Raw genomic sequence first — 16,666 nt, 5'->3', positions numbered from 1 at the left:
TCTTGATGGTTGTTCTCCATTCTCTATCTTATTTCCCACTTTGTCTCCATATCCCCTAACTCTCAAGATCTTCGGATGTGTGTGCTTTGTTCAGAATCTTGGCTTGGTTTAGACAAGTTGGATGCTTGCTCCATTAAGTGTATCTTCCTTGGCTACTCTAGGACCTAGAAAGGGTATAAATGCTACAATTCTATTACTCGGAAATCATTTGTTTGTCCTGATGTTACATTGCTTTAATCGGTGCCATACTTCTTTGGTTGTGATATCTCTCCTTCACCTATAGAGGTTCCTCTTCCTCTTCCGGTTGATGATTCCATTTTGGTGGTTCCCATTATGCCTGAGTCTCCACTTTTCCCAATGCAGGAGCGTACTGAAAGACCACCAATCCGTCAAGTGTATACTCATCGATAGAGACTAGCACCCCCACCACCTTCTACTCTGGCAGCAGATCCAGCTCCTTCCACAACCGAATTTCCTTCTGATCTTGACCTTCCTATTGCATTGTGAAAGGTAAACATAGTTGCACTCTACACCCCATATCCAATTATGTTTCTATATCTCACCTTTCTGCTTCCCATCGTAAGTTTATTACCTTGTTGTCCTCTGTATCCATACCTAAGGATGTTCAGGAGGCTCTTACCTCGCCAGGGTGGCGAAAAGCTATGGAAGAGGAACTCTCTGCTCTTCATCAAAATCATACATGGGAACTCATCAAAAGGGTACTCTCAACTTTATGGTGTAGACTATGTCAAAACCTTTTCTCCAGTTGCAAAGATTGGCTCAGTCCGTGTGTTGATTTCCTTAGTTGTCGTGCATGATTGGCCTCTATTTCAACTTGATATTAAAAATGCCTTCCTCCATGGTGATCTTCTAGAGGAAGTGTACATGGAGCAACCACCAGGGTTTGTTGCTCATGGGGAGGATGGTAAGGTGTGTAAGCTCAAGAAGGCGATCTATGGGCTCAAACAGTCCCCCCGTGCTTGGCTTAACAAATTTAGTGAAGTGCTAAAGGAGTTTGGAATGAGACAATGTCAGGTTGACCACTCAGTATTTAGCTATGACTCTGTGGCTAGGAAGATCTTGCTAGCAGTTTATGTGGATGGCATAGTCATAACTGACAGTGATAGAGTTGGGATTGATAGATTGAAGACTTTCCTACAAGATCACTTTTAGACATAAGATCTTGGGAAGTTGAAGTATTTCCTGGGTATAGAAGTTGCTAGATCAAAGCAAGGCATAAACCCTGTCAACGGAAATATGTCCTTGACCTGTTGGAAGAAACAAGGTTACTAGGTGCTAAACCAGTTGAAATTCTCATGGAACTGATTGTGAAGTTGGGAAGTGACACAGGTGAATTGTTTGATAATCCTGGAAGGAATAAGAAGGCTAGTGGGAAAACTAAATTATCTAACTGTCACTAGGCCTGATATCTCATTTGCTGTCAGTGTGGTAAGTCAGTTTATGTAGAGTCCTCAGCTACCTCGTTGGGATGCAGTTCTTAGGATTGTGCGGTATTTGAAGGGGGCTCCAGGTCGTGGGTACTGTACAAGCCAGGAGGTGATCTTGAAATAGTTGAATACACCGACACAGACTGGGCTGGCTCTGTATCAAACAGAAGATCCACTACAGGTTATTGCACCTTTCTTGGAGGAAACCTTGTGACATGGAAGAGCAAGAAACAGATTGTGGTAGCAAGGAGCAGTGCAAAAGCAGAATACAGGGCCATGGCACACACTACATGTGAACTAGTGTGGTTGAAGAATCTATTGCAGGAAATTGGGTTCTCAATAAGCAAACCCATGAAACTATACTATGACAACCAGGCTGCAATTCACATCTCATCCAACCCAGTTTTTCACGAGAGAACTAAACATATAGAGGTAGGTTGCCACTTTGTAAGGGAAAAGGTCATCAATGGTGTGATAAGGACAAAGCATGTGAGAAGAGGTGATCAATGGGCAGATCTGTTCACAAAAGGGTTGAGTTCGGGAAGAGTCGGCTATATATGTAACAAGTTGGGATTATATTGTATATACTCTCCAGCTTGTTGGGGAGTGTTAGAGTTGATTAAATAGGAGTATTTTAGTCTTTTTCATCTAAGGAATGTGTTAGTTATATGCCTCCTACATAGACAAGGGCATTTCTGTCTTTGTATACTTGTTTGTCAATTTTAAATATATGGTCGACTGGGTTAGACTTTTTGTCTTCTCAGTTCAACACTATTCTTCTTCTTCCTTCTTCTTCTCTCTCTTCTTTCTCTCTTCTTAGTTCGGCTGAATACTAACAATATCATAGCATGAAAATGCTGAAATGTAAGATATACTTCTGGTTTGTCTCAAAAAGTAAATCCATGTGTACTTGGTGCCATCATCAATGAACAAGACAAAGTATATCCAAATCGAGAAATAACAGATTAGGTCCAAACATCTTATGATTCCAAATGGTGAGTTGGCATGCTCAAATGTGTGAGGAAAGGGTAGAGTGCAGGCTTTTACTCAAACAACAAGAAACACATGAGGCATCAAAAGTATTTAAAGATGGAATTTTATTTTTAATAGAACCAGAGTCAAACAAAAATTTCAATTTTTCAAAATGTGGATGTCCTAAACATTTATGCCATAAATCCCAAACCTTATTTCTTTGCCCAACAAAAGATCTAGAAGTGGATGAACTAAAGTATGTTGATGATGTTGGTGCTTGAGAATTCTCGAACTCCTATGCAAATAAACGGCTCAACCTACGCCCCTTCCCTTTCATCTTCCCATCGGTCCTGAACCAAACAAGCATCATGAGAAAATGTAAGTGTATATCCTTCATCAACAAGTTGGCCAACAGAAATCAGACTAAGTAGTAAGGTTAGGAACGAAAAAGTTTTTGGTAAGAGGAAAGGAGGCAATAGATGACCGCTTAAGGGACAGGTTATTACTAGCAATGATATTCAGCTTTTCACCATTGGTAGTAATGATATGTCTATGATGGGTTTTAGAAAAACTATCTGGGGGTTCAGGGTAAAGCCCATGTCATATGATTAGTTGCTCCAGAATCAATGATACAAATATGAGATTGAGAAGAACAATATTCAGCTTTTTCACCATTGGTAGTAATGATATGTCTATGATGGGTTTTAGAAATACTATCTGGGGGTTCAAGGTAAGCCCCTGTTCATATGATTAGTTGCTTCGGAATCAATGACCCAAATATGAGATTGAGAAGAACAATAACTAGAAAACTCACCAGACAGGCCAATAACAAAATGCAAAGGAAATAGCAAATTTTAACAGTTTCCAAATTTTCTCTTTATCCATAGATGAAGAAAAGGAGATATTTGTGGTTTGTCCCTCATTCACTTGATGTGCATGTGGCTGGTTCTTCTAGACACCATTAGATGGCCTAACCGGAAGTTTGAAATGATGTGACAATGATGCTTACAATAAGTGCAGGCATTCTTCTTCTTACAATGGGAAGTAATGTGACCAAACCCTTTGCATTCATAACATTGAATTTTGGAGTCATCCTTAGCACTAGATTTCTTGTTTCTTTGAACAACAAAATCTATTTAGCCTCGAGTCAATTAATTTCCCATCAATACTTGCAACAGTTAAAAGTCTAGTCTCCTCCCTCAATAGTTTGCCCATAATTGAATCTCTTGACAGTATGGCTGGCCAGAAATAAGAGGAAGAGAAGAGAAGAGAAGAAGAAGAGAGAAGAGAGAGCAGAAGAGAAGGGATTTGCAATGTAAAAGTGCCGGTAGCACCAGCCTTTATTATAATATATATAGGGCGGCAGAAATAACAAGGGAAAAGACCCTTGTGCCCCTGAGTACAATAACAGACATAACAAAAGTGAAAAAACGAAATAAAAAAAAACACTTTAACTAGTCAAACAGACCCTAGCACCAACAACTAAATTATTTTAACACTCCCCCTCAAGTTGGAGTGTAGATGTCAATCATGCCCAACTTGTCACACAAATCTTTGTGCCGCACATGATGAAGACCTTTGGTGATGATATCTGCAAGTTGTTCTTCTAAGCTAACATATGGTGTACACACTTCTCCATTTTCAAGTTTCTCTCTGATAAAATGCTTGTCCACTTCAATGTGTTTCGTCCTATCATGCAGGACTGGATTAGCAGCAATATTGATGGCAGCTTTATTGTCACAGTAGAGCGACATAGGATTGCTCACTGCGAAACCTAGTTCACCTAATAGATTTCTTATCCACATGATTTCAGCAACCCCATGAGCCATCGCTCTATACTCTGCTTCAGCACTAGATCTAGCCACCACACTTTGTTTTTTTACTTCTCCATGTGACCAGGTTTCCTCCTACAAAGGCACAATACCCACTGGTAGACTTTCGGTCATTGACTGCTCCTGCCCAATATGCATAAGTATATACTTCCACCTTTAAGTGACCATGTTTCTGGAACAACAAACCAGCTCCGGGAAACTTCTTGAGGTATCTCAAGATCCTCTCTGCAGCTTCAAAGTGAGTTGTCCTAGGGTTGTGCATGAATTGACTAAGGACACCCACTGCATAGGCAATATCAGGCCTAGTCATAGACAAATACAAAAGTCTCCCCACGAGTCTCTAGAACTTCTTCACCTCTTTCAAAAACTCTCCCTGACTGTCTCCCAGATGATGATTAGATTCAATTGGTGAATCAATTGGTTTTGCCCCCAACTTGCCTATATCTTCTAGTAGATCTAGTACATATTTCCGTTGGGAAATAAAGATGCCCTTGTGAGAGTGGGCAACTTCAATTCCAAGGAAGTAACGTAAGGGGCCTAGATCTTTCACCTCAAATTGAGTGGCTAAGAATTTTTTTAGTCTCCGTATTTCAGCCTCCCAATCTCCTGTGATCACTATGTCATCCACATACACAATAAGAGCTAGTACATATTTCCGTTGGGAAATAAAGATGCCCTTGTGAGAGTGGGCAACTTCAATTCCAAGGAAGTAACGTAAGGGGCCTAGATCTTTCACCTCAAATTGAGTGGCTAAGAATTTTTTTAGTCTCCGTATTTCAGCCTCCCAATCTCCTGTGATCACTATGTCATCCACATACACAATAAGAGCTGCAATTTTACTTTCACCTCTTTTCACAAACAGAGTATGATCTGACTGGCATTGTTTGAACCCCATCTGTTGAACTACTAAATGGAACTTACTAAACCAAGCCCGAGGTGATTGTTTCAACCCATATAAAGATTTTTTTAACCTGCACACCTTTTGTTTACTGCCTTTGGCACAGAACCCTAGTGGTTGGGTCATGTACACTTCCTCTTCCAAGTCACCATTAAAGAAAGCATTTTTGATGTCCAATTGGTGAAGTTCCCAGTCAAGATTTGCTGCCAATGAAAGAAGAATCCTGATAGAGTTCATCTTGGCTGCTAGAGCAAAAGTCTCTGCATAGTCCACTCCATATACTTGTGTAAAGCCTCTTGCTACCAATCTAGTCTTGTACCTTTCAACAGTTCCATCAGCCTTGTGTTTTATTGTGAACACCCATTGGTTCCTTCCCTTCAGGAAGCTCTACCAACTCCCAAGTGCCATTTTTGTGTAAAGCATCAATTTCTTCCTGCATTGCATCTGTCCGTTCAGGTTTAGACAAAGCTTCTGCCACATTCTTAGGAACGGGGACACTGCCCACAGAAGAGAGAAAGGCATGGTATGAAGGTGAAACATGATCATAGGACTCAAAATTAGAGATAGGATGATTAGTGGTACAAGACCTAACACCCTTTTCTCTTAGCAATAGGAATATTAAGATCATTGATGACAGGTGAATCAACATATAGAGGAACAGACATATCAACAGGAGCAAGTGTACCTGACTGATGAGACGGATCTGCCTCGGGTGAATCTGATGATGTTGGTTGCATAGTGTCAGGTTCCACGGCTCTTGAACTCTGCTGGCTTTTATGGCGACGATGAAAAACTCGGAATGGAGGAGGATCGAGTAAAGGAGGTAGTTGAGTTTGAGTCGCCTGTTTCTCCTCAACCCTACTCTCCCCTTGAGGAGAAACCGAGAAAAAAGGTTGATTCTCAAAGAAGGATACATCAATGGAGACATAGTACTTGCAAGAGGTGGGATCATAGCAGCGATACCCCTTTTGATATAGAGGGTAACCAAGAAAAACACAAGGAATAGCCCGAGGATCAAGCTTACCGCGAGTAGGGGACAGGTTATGGACAATGCAACGACACCCAAAAACACGCATCGGGATGGTGGACAATGGGGCTGTAGGGAACAAAAGCTGATGTGGGGCCTTATACTCTAGTAGCCGAGAGGGCATGCGATTGATGATATATGTAGCACACATGACTGCATCCATCCAAAACCGTTTTAGCACATTCATATGAATTAATAAGCCACGAGCTACTTTGAGAAGGTGGCGGTTCTTCCATTCAGACACCATTTTGTTGGGGTGTCCTGGCATAAGAGCTTCGCTGAAGTGAGCCACTCGAAGCAAAAAACTCCGTGAGATCACTATGGAAATATTCCTTCGCATTGTCCGACTGGAAGATATGGATTTCCGTTTGGAACCGAGTGAGCACCATGCGTTGAAAATCTTTCACAATTTTTGGCACTTCTTAACGCATAGGATAAACCCAAGTGTATCTAGAATAATCATCAATCAAGGTAATGAAGTACTTATAGCCAGCCTCAGTAGGTAGAGTAACAGGGTCCCAAACATCAGAATAAACAATATGAAATGGAAATTCAGATCTTTTATTTCGCAAAGGTAAAGAACTTCTACAATGCTTACTCATTTGACAAGTCTGACACTGTAACTGACTCACTGACAAGGACTCAAACAACTTTGGAAACATAACTTTTAATGACTCAAAAGAAAGATGACCCAGACGACTATGCCATAAATAGGCTTGACTCTCACTTGACGAACTCATGGACTCTATAGCTACAAGACCAGCATTATTCTCCAACACGTAGAGACCATCTACCATGCTTCCTCTACCAATCGTCTTCCCCGAGGCCAAATCCTGAAACACACATGAAGACTGAAAAAAAGTGACTGAGCAATTCAAGGAGTGAGTTAGACTACTAATGGACAACAAATTAATAGTTAATTTCGGAACATGCAGTACATTAGGAAGGGTAAGACCAAGTGGGAGAGGTATGGTACCTCGGCCAGCTATGGTAGAAAAAGAACCATCAGTTAGTCTTACCTTATCTCTCCCAGAGAGAAGGTTATATGTCTAAAACAAATTTGACTTACCGGTCATGTGGTTTGAGGCTCCAGAGTCAATAATCCAAGGAGAATCATTGGTATGAGATGACACATGGAAGGCTGTGGCAGCATTACCTGATGTAGACGCAAACGAGGTAGAGGGAGTAGGACTAGAATCCATCTGGCGGAGAGTCCTACCATACAATTCCAAATGTTCACAAAAGGAGTTGATAATGTCTTCCTTAGGATCAGAACTGGGATGCCTCTCCTAAGTTACCAAAGGACTAATCTTTGTCGACGTCATATTAGCTGAGTTATACCTTTTTTGATTTTGTTGGCCTGGTTTCTTTCCCTGATCAGGTGTTGACTTCTTACCCAAACCCTGTGCCCATTTAGGTTTTCCATGGAGATCCCAACATGTATCTCTCATGTGTCGTGTCTTCTGGCAGTGAGTGCACCAAAATTTGTTCTTATCATTTGTTTTTTTCTGAGAGTCACCTTTTTTAAAACCACCTCCAACATTTGTGTCTGAGTTTCCCCGGACAGCTAGGGCAACCGACCCCCCTTCTACACCATTCATCACACTTCTTCTACTCTCTTCTGACTGCACCAAGGCATACACCTCCTGAACTGATGGCAAGTCTTTACTACCCACGATCTGCAACCTGATGGACTGATACGAAGGATTCAGCCCTAGAGGAAGGCAAAAACTCGTTGCTGAGGTACAAGTGACTTATATGCCTTTGCATCTTCATCACACTTCCAATTCATATTCTGATAGTGATCAAGTTCTTTCCATATCGATGTCAAATCAGAATAGTACATCGAGAGACTCCTCTCCCCCTGCTTGCAAGTAGAGGATTCAGCTTGCATTTGATATATCTTGGCATAGTGTCTCTGCTCTAAATAGGTGGACTTTGCTTGTTCCCATATCTCACAAGCAGTTTCAGCCCACATAAAAGTCTTCCTTACTTGTGGCAGCATGGAAACCAAGAGCCAAGACATCACCATTACTATTCTCTTGGTTCCACCTATCATATTCAGCACTTCCATACTTCGGTTCCTTCACTCTCCCATTGATGTATCCTATTTTCCTCCTAGCAGTGATGTAGAGTTTTATTCCCCTAGACCACTCAAGGTAGTTCAGACCATCAAAGGGAATAACAGCCATGGGAAAACTCATATCCATTCCCCCACTCACTCCATTGTGGCTCCCTGAAATCTCTGAAGTAGCAGAATTCTCAGACGACATGGTCAAAACAGATAATCAGTCCCAAACACTGGACTTAGGACCCCTCCTTACTCCACAAAACAATGCTCCACTCAGTCCACACCCACACACTTGGGTTTAAAAACAGGCTGAGCACAAATAGTACCAAATTCAGGACAAAACAGAGGTAATATTCGGCAGATTTCAGACCTGTACGGTTTTAACAGTCCCAACCTACCAGCCTTCCAGAATGTCTAAAGCCATTAATCAGCAGGAGAGATCCTTATCACTTGTAATCAAGTCAAATTATTGAGATGACAGGTCATCCTTGACCTACAGTCGTCTTAACACATGAACAGGATCAACGATCCAAAAAAGGGTAAAGAAGGGTACACGACCAAGAAGGGTAAACCAGATTCATTTGGTTTTCACTTGGTACACGACCAAGAAGGGTAAAGAAGAGAAAACGGAAGAACTGTACCAGTTGTAGAGCTGTTTTCCTCAGTCCAGATTCAGATCTCTGTTCCGCCCAGGTTCAGCAGGTCTATTCGATCTGTTCTCTCAGTAAAGGTTGTTCGATCTGCTCTCTTAGGTCAGTATTCCTGCTCTGATACCATCTTGATAGTATGGCCGGCCAGAAATAAGAGGAAGAGAAGAGAAGAGAAGAAGAAGAGAGAAGAGAGAGTAGAAGAGAAGGGATTTGCAATGTAACAGTGCTGGCGGCGCCAGCCTTTATTATAATATATATAGGGCGGCAGAAATAACAAGGGAAAAGACCCTTGTGCCCCTGACTACAATAACAAACATAACAGAAGTGAAAAAACGAAATAAAAAAAACACTTTAACTAGTCAAACAGACCCTAACACCAACAACTAAATTATTTTAACAGAATCCAAATATGGAAGAGTTCCTCTACTCCAATGTTAGACCTAATTATCTCATATTCAGGTCTAAGTCTCATAAGGAATTGATTCACCTTTCTCTTCTCAAAGTGTTGCTGGAGATACTCGACACATTCTACAGGGTCTGAAGGGTCTATATGGGCAAGCTCATATTTTGCCCACAAGTCAATGAAACCAGCATAATATTCGTGAATCTTCTTATCTCCCTAGCAATTAGCAAAAATCTCAGATTAAATCTTATACTGTCTAGACATGTTGGGTTGATGGTACACCTTCAAGTATGCATACATCGAAGTATACATTCTTTTCATGGGTACTGTAATATGAGAAACAATTGAGTTGACTATCCAAGAAATTATTTTCCCATTATCCAACTTTCATCTAGCTTAGTAACCTTCCCATTCAAATATCCCTCCAGGCCTTTTCCTTCAACATAGAAATCAAAATGGAACTTCCACATGTTGTAGTTAGTTCCATCAAATTTTACGGGAATGATATCATCCTTCTCAGATATTCTGAATCACAACCACAGTCCAAAACAGGTTAACAGAGCTCAAAAGAAAGCTAACAGAAGGAAGAACCGGAGATTAACTACCCAACATAAATTGGTAACAGTTCAAGAGCAATACTGAAGTAATACTTCACCAAATAAACTGAGATTATGCTGTAGAAATCTCAGAACAATAGGGTTATATTGATGTCAATCCCAAAATGGAAGGTTTCAGGACTGTCGACTACAAGATGGGATCAAAACCCTATCAAAACCGAACCAATCTTCAAAGTGGATTAATAACCAGTTAAAGGAGACCTGGGTGACACCAACTATAGGCTGATTGAATCAGCCAATTCAGAGAAAACAAGAAAAAACTGACCTGCTGGGCGTCTTTTCAAGAAAAAAAAAGAAAAAAAACTATCAACTTCGGCTGATTAAAACAGTGCTCCAATAACCTTCAACCAGAGTTCGATAGTATTAAAAATACTCCTCAAACAATCCTCTAATCATCCAAGTTAATCGAATCAGCAGCTGGTGGACACGACCCACTTTGATACCATGTCAATCTTCCAGTTTGTGGGAGCACCAAAGGTTTCAGGGGTGTCTAACAGAACGAATCAACCCCCAGCCCAAACGAGTCAAAATGTATATTAATTATGTATAATTACAAAGGAGTCCTTGAAGGGCTAAGGAAGAAAAAATAAAGAATTACAAAAGAGCCCTTAAAGGGTTCTTTTGTAGAGAATAGACCCAATTGGAGAGATTAAGGTTGGGATGGGACTAATTAATTATGATGGCCTCAATATGTGTGGGTGCCTTTTAAAGTTGTGGTACTGGGGGTGTAGAGAACCTTGGTTAATATCTACAGTAAAGCTAGATGGGACCGTTTATTTATTATGGTCTCAATATGTGCCGATGCAATTTAGAGGTTGTGGTAAATTGGGTTATTTGGCTGGTGCATTGAAGGAACCAAACACCACTGATTCAAACCATGCTAGATGGGTATAAGAATGTCATGGTTGTATGGCCTTAGAAGAGACATAGGACCAAGCTAATTGGATTTTTATTGACTATGTTTTTTGGAGATTGAACTTTGGTTTTGAATGGAGGAAATCTAAGTTGTTATATGAACACCTTCTTTCTCAGTTATTATAAAATGAAGCTCCCCAAGGACGATTTTTCTTCACTGTCCCCTGGCAGGACTACGCTGGGATGAATTCTTCTTGAAATCAGAAAACCATATTTTTCTTCAGTGTCCTCTGGCAGGACTACGCTGGGATGAATTTCTCCATTTGTTCAGAATACAATAGTGCATGCCCAACACCCTTAAAGAGCTTATTCAAGGTTGGCAAACAAATGGACTTAAAAGAGGAAGACTCTATGGTCTATGATTCCTTGTTGCATATGCTGGTAGCACTGAGGAGATTGTTAGGAAGGTTTGGGACACACTAAAAACATGGCTACATATCAATTAGAATTTCATGGAATCTTCTTTGCTCCTTTTGATTATACTACACTAGTCTTGTAATTGAAAGACCTCGTGTGTAGTTGAACAATGTTTGTCCCAGCGTACAGATCCTTAGTGTACATGTGCAATTGAAGAATTATTTCTATCAGATATTAATACAATACATATACTTTAGCTGTTCAAAAATAAATTAATAAATAAAAAACACAATGCAAAATATCTCCTTGCTACACCTAATCTATGAAGATAACTGGCTAACGAGTTAGCCAACCTGATTGGGTGCATTAACAATTGATTACAAATTTGCAGCATATTGATGTGCATATTATTCCATGCACACACAAAATTATTGTTCATCTTGCTATTGTTTTGGTTGTTCATTGAGTTTTATAAATGCATTTTTAATTTCTACATTCTTTTTTGGAGTACATTTTTTTCACTTTCCCAGAACTTAATGGGCTGATTTTAGTTACATTTTTCTTTGCCAATTCAGTTTTGTTTCTGTCCAATTAACTCATATACGACCTGAGCTTCCTTTCTTACCTCCTTATATGTCCTGGCTTTTACTGGGTAATTTGTTGATTTTAATTGTCATGTTTGATGGTTATGTATAATCTTCAGCCATCATGCTATATGCTGCTGTCGCTTTTCATTACTTTGTTTACATGTGTTCAAATTCAAGTCTAAGTTGCTTTCTTTACAGATTCCCCTGGTCAACCATGTCTTTCGGAATTCTCTCAAGCTTAAAGCCAGTGATGCAGAGATGGTCAGTTCAGACATTCATTTTCTTGCATTGTCCCCATGTTTTCATGTTTGTTAGAACTCTGTTTTTACTTAATCATTTATAAATTTATCCATGATATTGAATATAATTTCTCATTGCTAGGTTATAAGCTTACATAATGCATCAGAAAGATTTATATCCTTGATTCCTTTAATAGCATTAAATGAGGAAGGAAAAATTGAAGTTGATCTGGGAAGAGAAGAGATTGATGTACCAGTTGATTCAAGAAGACGGATATTGGCAGGTTTGGAGATATCAATACCTTTTGATCTTTATAAAAAAAGTTGTAACATGCAACAGGTTGTATTCTAATAAAATAGAACCAACCAATAAAATGATACAGTATATATAGAGGCATTCAAAAAATGATATAATGTGTACATGTGTGGCCTAATACGAAAAACCTTTGGCGTTGGGCGAGGCGACTTCTAAAAATTGCCTAGTCGCCTTGACAACTATGCTAGCTTCATAGAAAGTTGATTTCTTGGCTTAATGAAAGCATATTGGGGCTCTCTGGATTTTTCACCAAATATAGCTTCTAGACTTTCCATGTGGGACAAACATTACAAAGACAGAAGCCACTATGTGAAATGAAAGCCCTCCCAAACTGGCACTAATTGCAATTCTACTACCCATTAAGGGTGTACAAGTACCATCATTTATTGCCCATCAGGGCTACCCAATCCAGCTCTATTGCCCATTTGTTTTTTATGAGAATTCAATACTGCACATGTACCATCATTTATTGACATTTGTATGTTGATTTTGAGTTCCTTTTTCTAATAAATGACTAGTAAAAAATGAGTTGCTTCCTTGTTGAATTCTTTATCACAAGGAACTTGAGGTAAATCAATCATTTACTGCCTAAGTCTCCAGGCATAGAAACACTAGATACACATTAAACTGTCAAAACCTAGGTCTTTGACAGTTAATAGATTGCTTCCCTGTTTAGTGATCTTGTGTATAGATGCCTATGTTGTTTACAGAAGTTGGGGTTCTTCAATCATTTACTGTCAAAATTTCCACGCATGGGGACTATTGCCTTCTCAGGCATTGTAATCAACTAGTCCAAAAGCTGTATTTATTTATAAAAGGATTATGATATTTTACAAGGTATAAACCTTTCATACCAGATAACTTCTTTCATTTCCTTGCCCAGGATTGCTTCTAAGAGAGATTAAAGGTTTTTGGCGAGTGGCCTTACTGATGTCAACATTGTTATATCCCATAAATCCTAAACAAAATGAAGAACTCCTGGACAGACATTTTGAATTGGAAAAGAGTCGAGAATTGTTCAAGAGAGTTGAGAATAAGATTGTTGATCTAGGTATGATCACTGACACCTTTTCTTCTAGTTGACTTAAATTGATGGCTTTAGTTAAAAAATTTCCTATATTTAATTTTTTTCTGTTATCTGCACATTTATCAATAAATATGGCATGACATCAGTCTTTCCCTTCTGTTTGATATATTTTATTATTATTGCTCCCGTTCTTTATGGGCTCTTGCTACATATCAGTTGCACTATTAGTTTTGGGACTTGTGATGATTACTATTTGATCAATCTGGGCCCATTAGGAGTCGGAGGAGATTTCAGATGTTGGATGAGGGATAGATGCTTATTTAGGGCCCATTTTAAGGCAATTAGATGAGTGCAACAGATATAATGGCATTGTCACAGATGCTGAGAGTATGATATACCTTGGGACTGAATAAGCTTAAGATTGTGGCGATGCTTAGGTGGTCATAAGTGGGATGATCGCACCAATGCATGACCCTTGGTCTCTATTTCATCTATGGAGGTAAGATGTTTATAATCTAAATAAAAAAATTTCAATAAAAATGTTAAGAATCTAATTTCTAGTGAATTTGCAATCAACCTCACAAAGCTTTGTGTGTTCATGGAACACAAGAATAGAGGCTATCTTGATTGTCTTTACATTATCAGCATGGATGGGAATAATGGGAATAGGATTGGGAGACCAGAATATGTAGATCATGATATCAATATCTGCATTCTTCTTTATCCTCTTCTGCTATCAGTCATCAGTCTTTATCCTTGATCTTCTTGCAATGTTGCAGGCTGAATCGAATCAAATACGAATTCGGATATCTGATAATACAAGTGAGTCGAATTTGAATAGGGGTCACTGAATATCTGTCGGATTCGAATAGAATTCAAATCATATATTTTTCTTATCAGATTGAATTTGGATATACCCCTATCCAAATTCGATTTAGTACGTTTGCAGCCCTAATACACCTCAAATACTAGCATACTAAAGTGAGGCATAAGGTAACCCCAAAAAATGTCCTCATCTAAGTGTCACCTTGATAACACATACACAGATGCATGTGCATATATAACTGAAAGAACTTGAAGTATGTATTAACATAGGAAGTGTATCTTTGAAGGAGTAGCTTGGAACCATGTCGTGGACTCTAGTTTAAGCTTGACATAGTTGAATGATTCTGTCATATTTGACTTTGATGTTCTGGATCCATGACTGAGGTGTGTTGGATTACATTTTGCATCTTAATTGATCCAAACTCCGTAAGTGTCAATGAGAACTCTCCTGAGATGCTTGGAAGAGCTTGCAATGAAGCTTCCTTCATGATACTAGATGAGTCCACTGCCAGCCAATCCTGTAAAGCAGCAACTTCATCAGTGTTTACCCCTTTTGATGGGTCCTATCATTGCTATTTCTGTTTCTGACCATCTCACTGTGATACTCGTTCAGTATTCATAAACTCATTCTTAGTTCAGCTGCAGTATATAGAATTGTAGTTACAAAATTGTTAATTTTGTTGGCACCCATTGAGAGAAGAGGCTAGGGGGTCTTGCTTGATGTAGTGGTAAATTCTCAAGCTGATGAGTTCAAGGACATGGGTGACTAGCAGTGGGCAGTTTGTTCAAGAAAATTATGAAAGACCCGTATTCATTCCTCCCCTCTGAAGAACCTGGATATTTGTACCATCATTGAAGTTTTAGCCATTGAGTGATGGGAAGTTTTCTAAGGCTAGATAATAGACTGAAGTTGATCAATTGGTTCTCCAACAGTCAATAACTGTTAATGTATACCAATTCTTTCGGTATCCTAAAAAGATGTAATCTTTAGATTTTTTTTTTTAATCTAATGCAGGTCTTGAAAATGTATGGGAACTGAAACCATTGGTCAATGGAAAGGACATCATGAACGTTTTGCAGCTCAAGACTGGAGGGCCTCAAGTCAAGGAATGGGTAGGTAACCCTTTATGCCTGCACTTTGGAGCTAATTACATAATAAATGACCGATTTTTCTTTTGCAGCAACAAAGATTGCTTGAATGGCAGCTTGCCCATCCATATGGCACTGCAGAGGAATGTCTTGATTGGATGAGGCAAACACATTCAAAACGTGCCAAGCTGGAGCAATAAATGCGATTGTTCATTAGCATACTGTTTGAACCAGCTGGTTCAGTAAGGTAGATATGGTGCATATTTCAAGCTTTTACGTCCCAGCAGGAGCAAGTGTTTGATTCTTTTTTCCTTTTTCTTTAGAAAATGGGGGGATGAGGCAACGTCGGGAAGTGTATAGGTCAGTTAATTTATTTACAATTTATCGAATGTGTTAGTAAAATCTTAACGTATAACTTAGTCTATTGTAGAAGAGGCTGAACCCAGATTAGAGAAATGATTCCATTCTCCACATCGAATAACTGGCTTCTGTTGGCACCTGCAATGGAATCCTATATGGGTGGACAAAGAGAGGAGAGAAATCCCCCTTGAACTAAAACCGTTGGACTGGGGCTTTTCGATTTTAATCTCTGGTTTGATAGGATGATGTATGGACACTTTGTAGTCAAAACTTTAACCCCATAAACAGGAATAGAAGATTCCAATGTAAAGGTGTCTGTAGAAAGCCTAGAGTCCAAGATGTTTTTCCTCATGTATTCTCCCTCATCAGCAAGTTCCAAGTCCAACCAGAAAAACTACAATGTTAACTTGCGAAGGACAGCTTCAGGTGATTTGAGAAAAGGTGAGAAACTCTTCCAGGCAGCAACTTGCACTATCCCTGTCCACCTTAATCCAGGATTACATCTTGTGGGACAATGGAATTATGACCAACGCATGGTAAAATAGTGTTATAGTAAATTTTGTGGACATGGTAATCAACCCAGTATGCCATTTGGCCATTAAGGCTGTAATTTGGTTTGAAAGAAAAGGAAGAGAAATTAAGTCAATTAAGGAAGAGGTTTCCTTTCCTTTTCTTTCAAACCAAACACAGCCTAAGGCTGCTCATAGGTTACACAAATACCATCTATATCTCTATTATAACTTTTAATACTAATCAATTAACATGGCTTTCCCTGCATTACATGTTCACCTAGCAATGCAAAGAAATGGTGCTGTTTCCTTGTCATTCTACATCGACTATCCTATTTAAAGTAAAATCTGAATATCTAAAGTCTTTTCAAGATAATATTTACTCATAATAATTTCTACATCCTATGTATCAAGAAATCATACATGGTTAACCCACAAAGCGGGTAAGAGTGTAAAGGATTCCATATGATATAAACGTAGGGGAGCAAATGGATCGAGATTCGATCCTATTTGGTCAAATTCCT

General features: G+C 39.3%; 1 protein-coding gene across 2 annotated transcripts in view; it reads left to right on the top strand.

Moving 5' to 3' along the window:
* LOC104596819 (Polynucleotide adenylyltransferase family protein) overlaps positions 1 to 15,957 on the top strand; it is an 85,327-nt gene extending 69,370 nt beyond the window's left edge. The window contains exons 11-16 of one of the 2 annotated variants that reach the window (XM_010258119.2): positions 11,976 to 12,038; positions 12,159 to 12,300; positions 13,216 to 13,383; positions 15,200 to 15,297; positions 15,366 to 15,520; positions 15,597 to 15,957. In XM_010258119.2, the coding sequence (XP_010256421.2) occupies positions 11,976 to 12,038; positions 12,159 to 12,300; positions 13,216 to 13,383; positions 15,200 to 15,297; positions 15,366 to 15,473 (579 nt within the window). In that variant the 3' untranslated portion in view covers positions 15,474 to 15,520; positions 15,597 to 15,957. Of the gene's footprint in view, positions 1 to 11,975; positions 12,039 to 12,158; positions 12,301 to 13,215; positions 13,384 to 15,199; positions 15,298 to 15,365 lie in introns of both variants that reach the window. The other variant, XM_088888633.1, reaches the window with a different exon arrangement.
* Positions 15,958 to 16,666: the final 709 nt, after the last annotated feature.

The sequence above is a fragment of the Nelumbo nucifera genome, chromosome 5 (assembly GCF_055504915.1).
Source record: "Nelumbo nucifera cultivar China Antique chromosome 5, China Antique-T2T, whole genome shotgun sequence".
NCBI classification, from domain to species: Eukaryota; Viridiplantae; Streptophyta; class Magnoliopsida; order Proteales; family Nelumbonaceae; genus Nelumbo; species Nelumbo nucifera.
The sequence above is the reverse complement of the archived record's forward strand: the minus strand, read 5'-3'. Positions and strand labels throughout refer to the sequence as shown.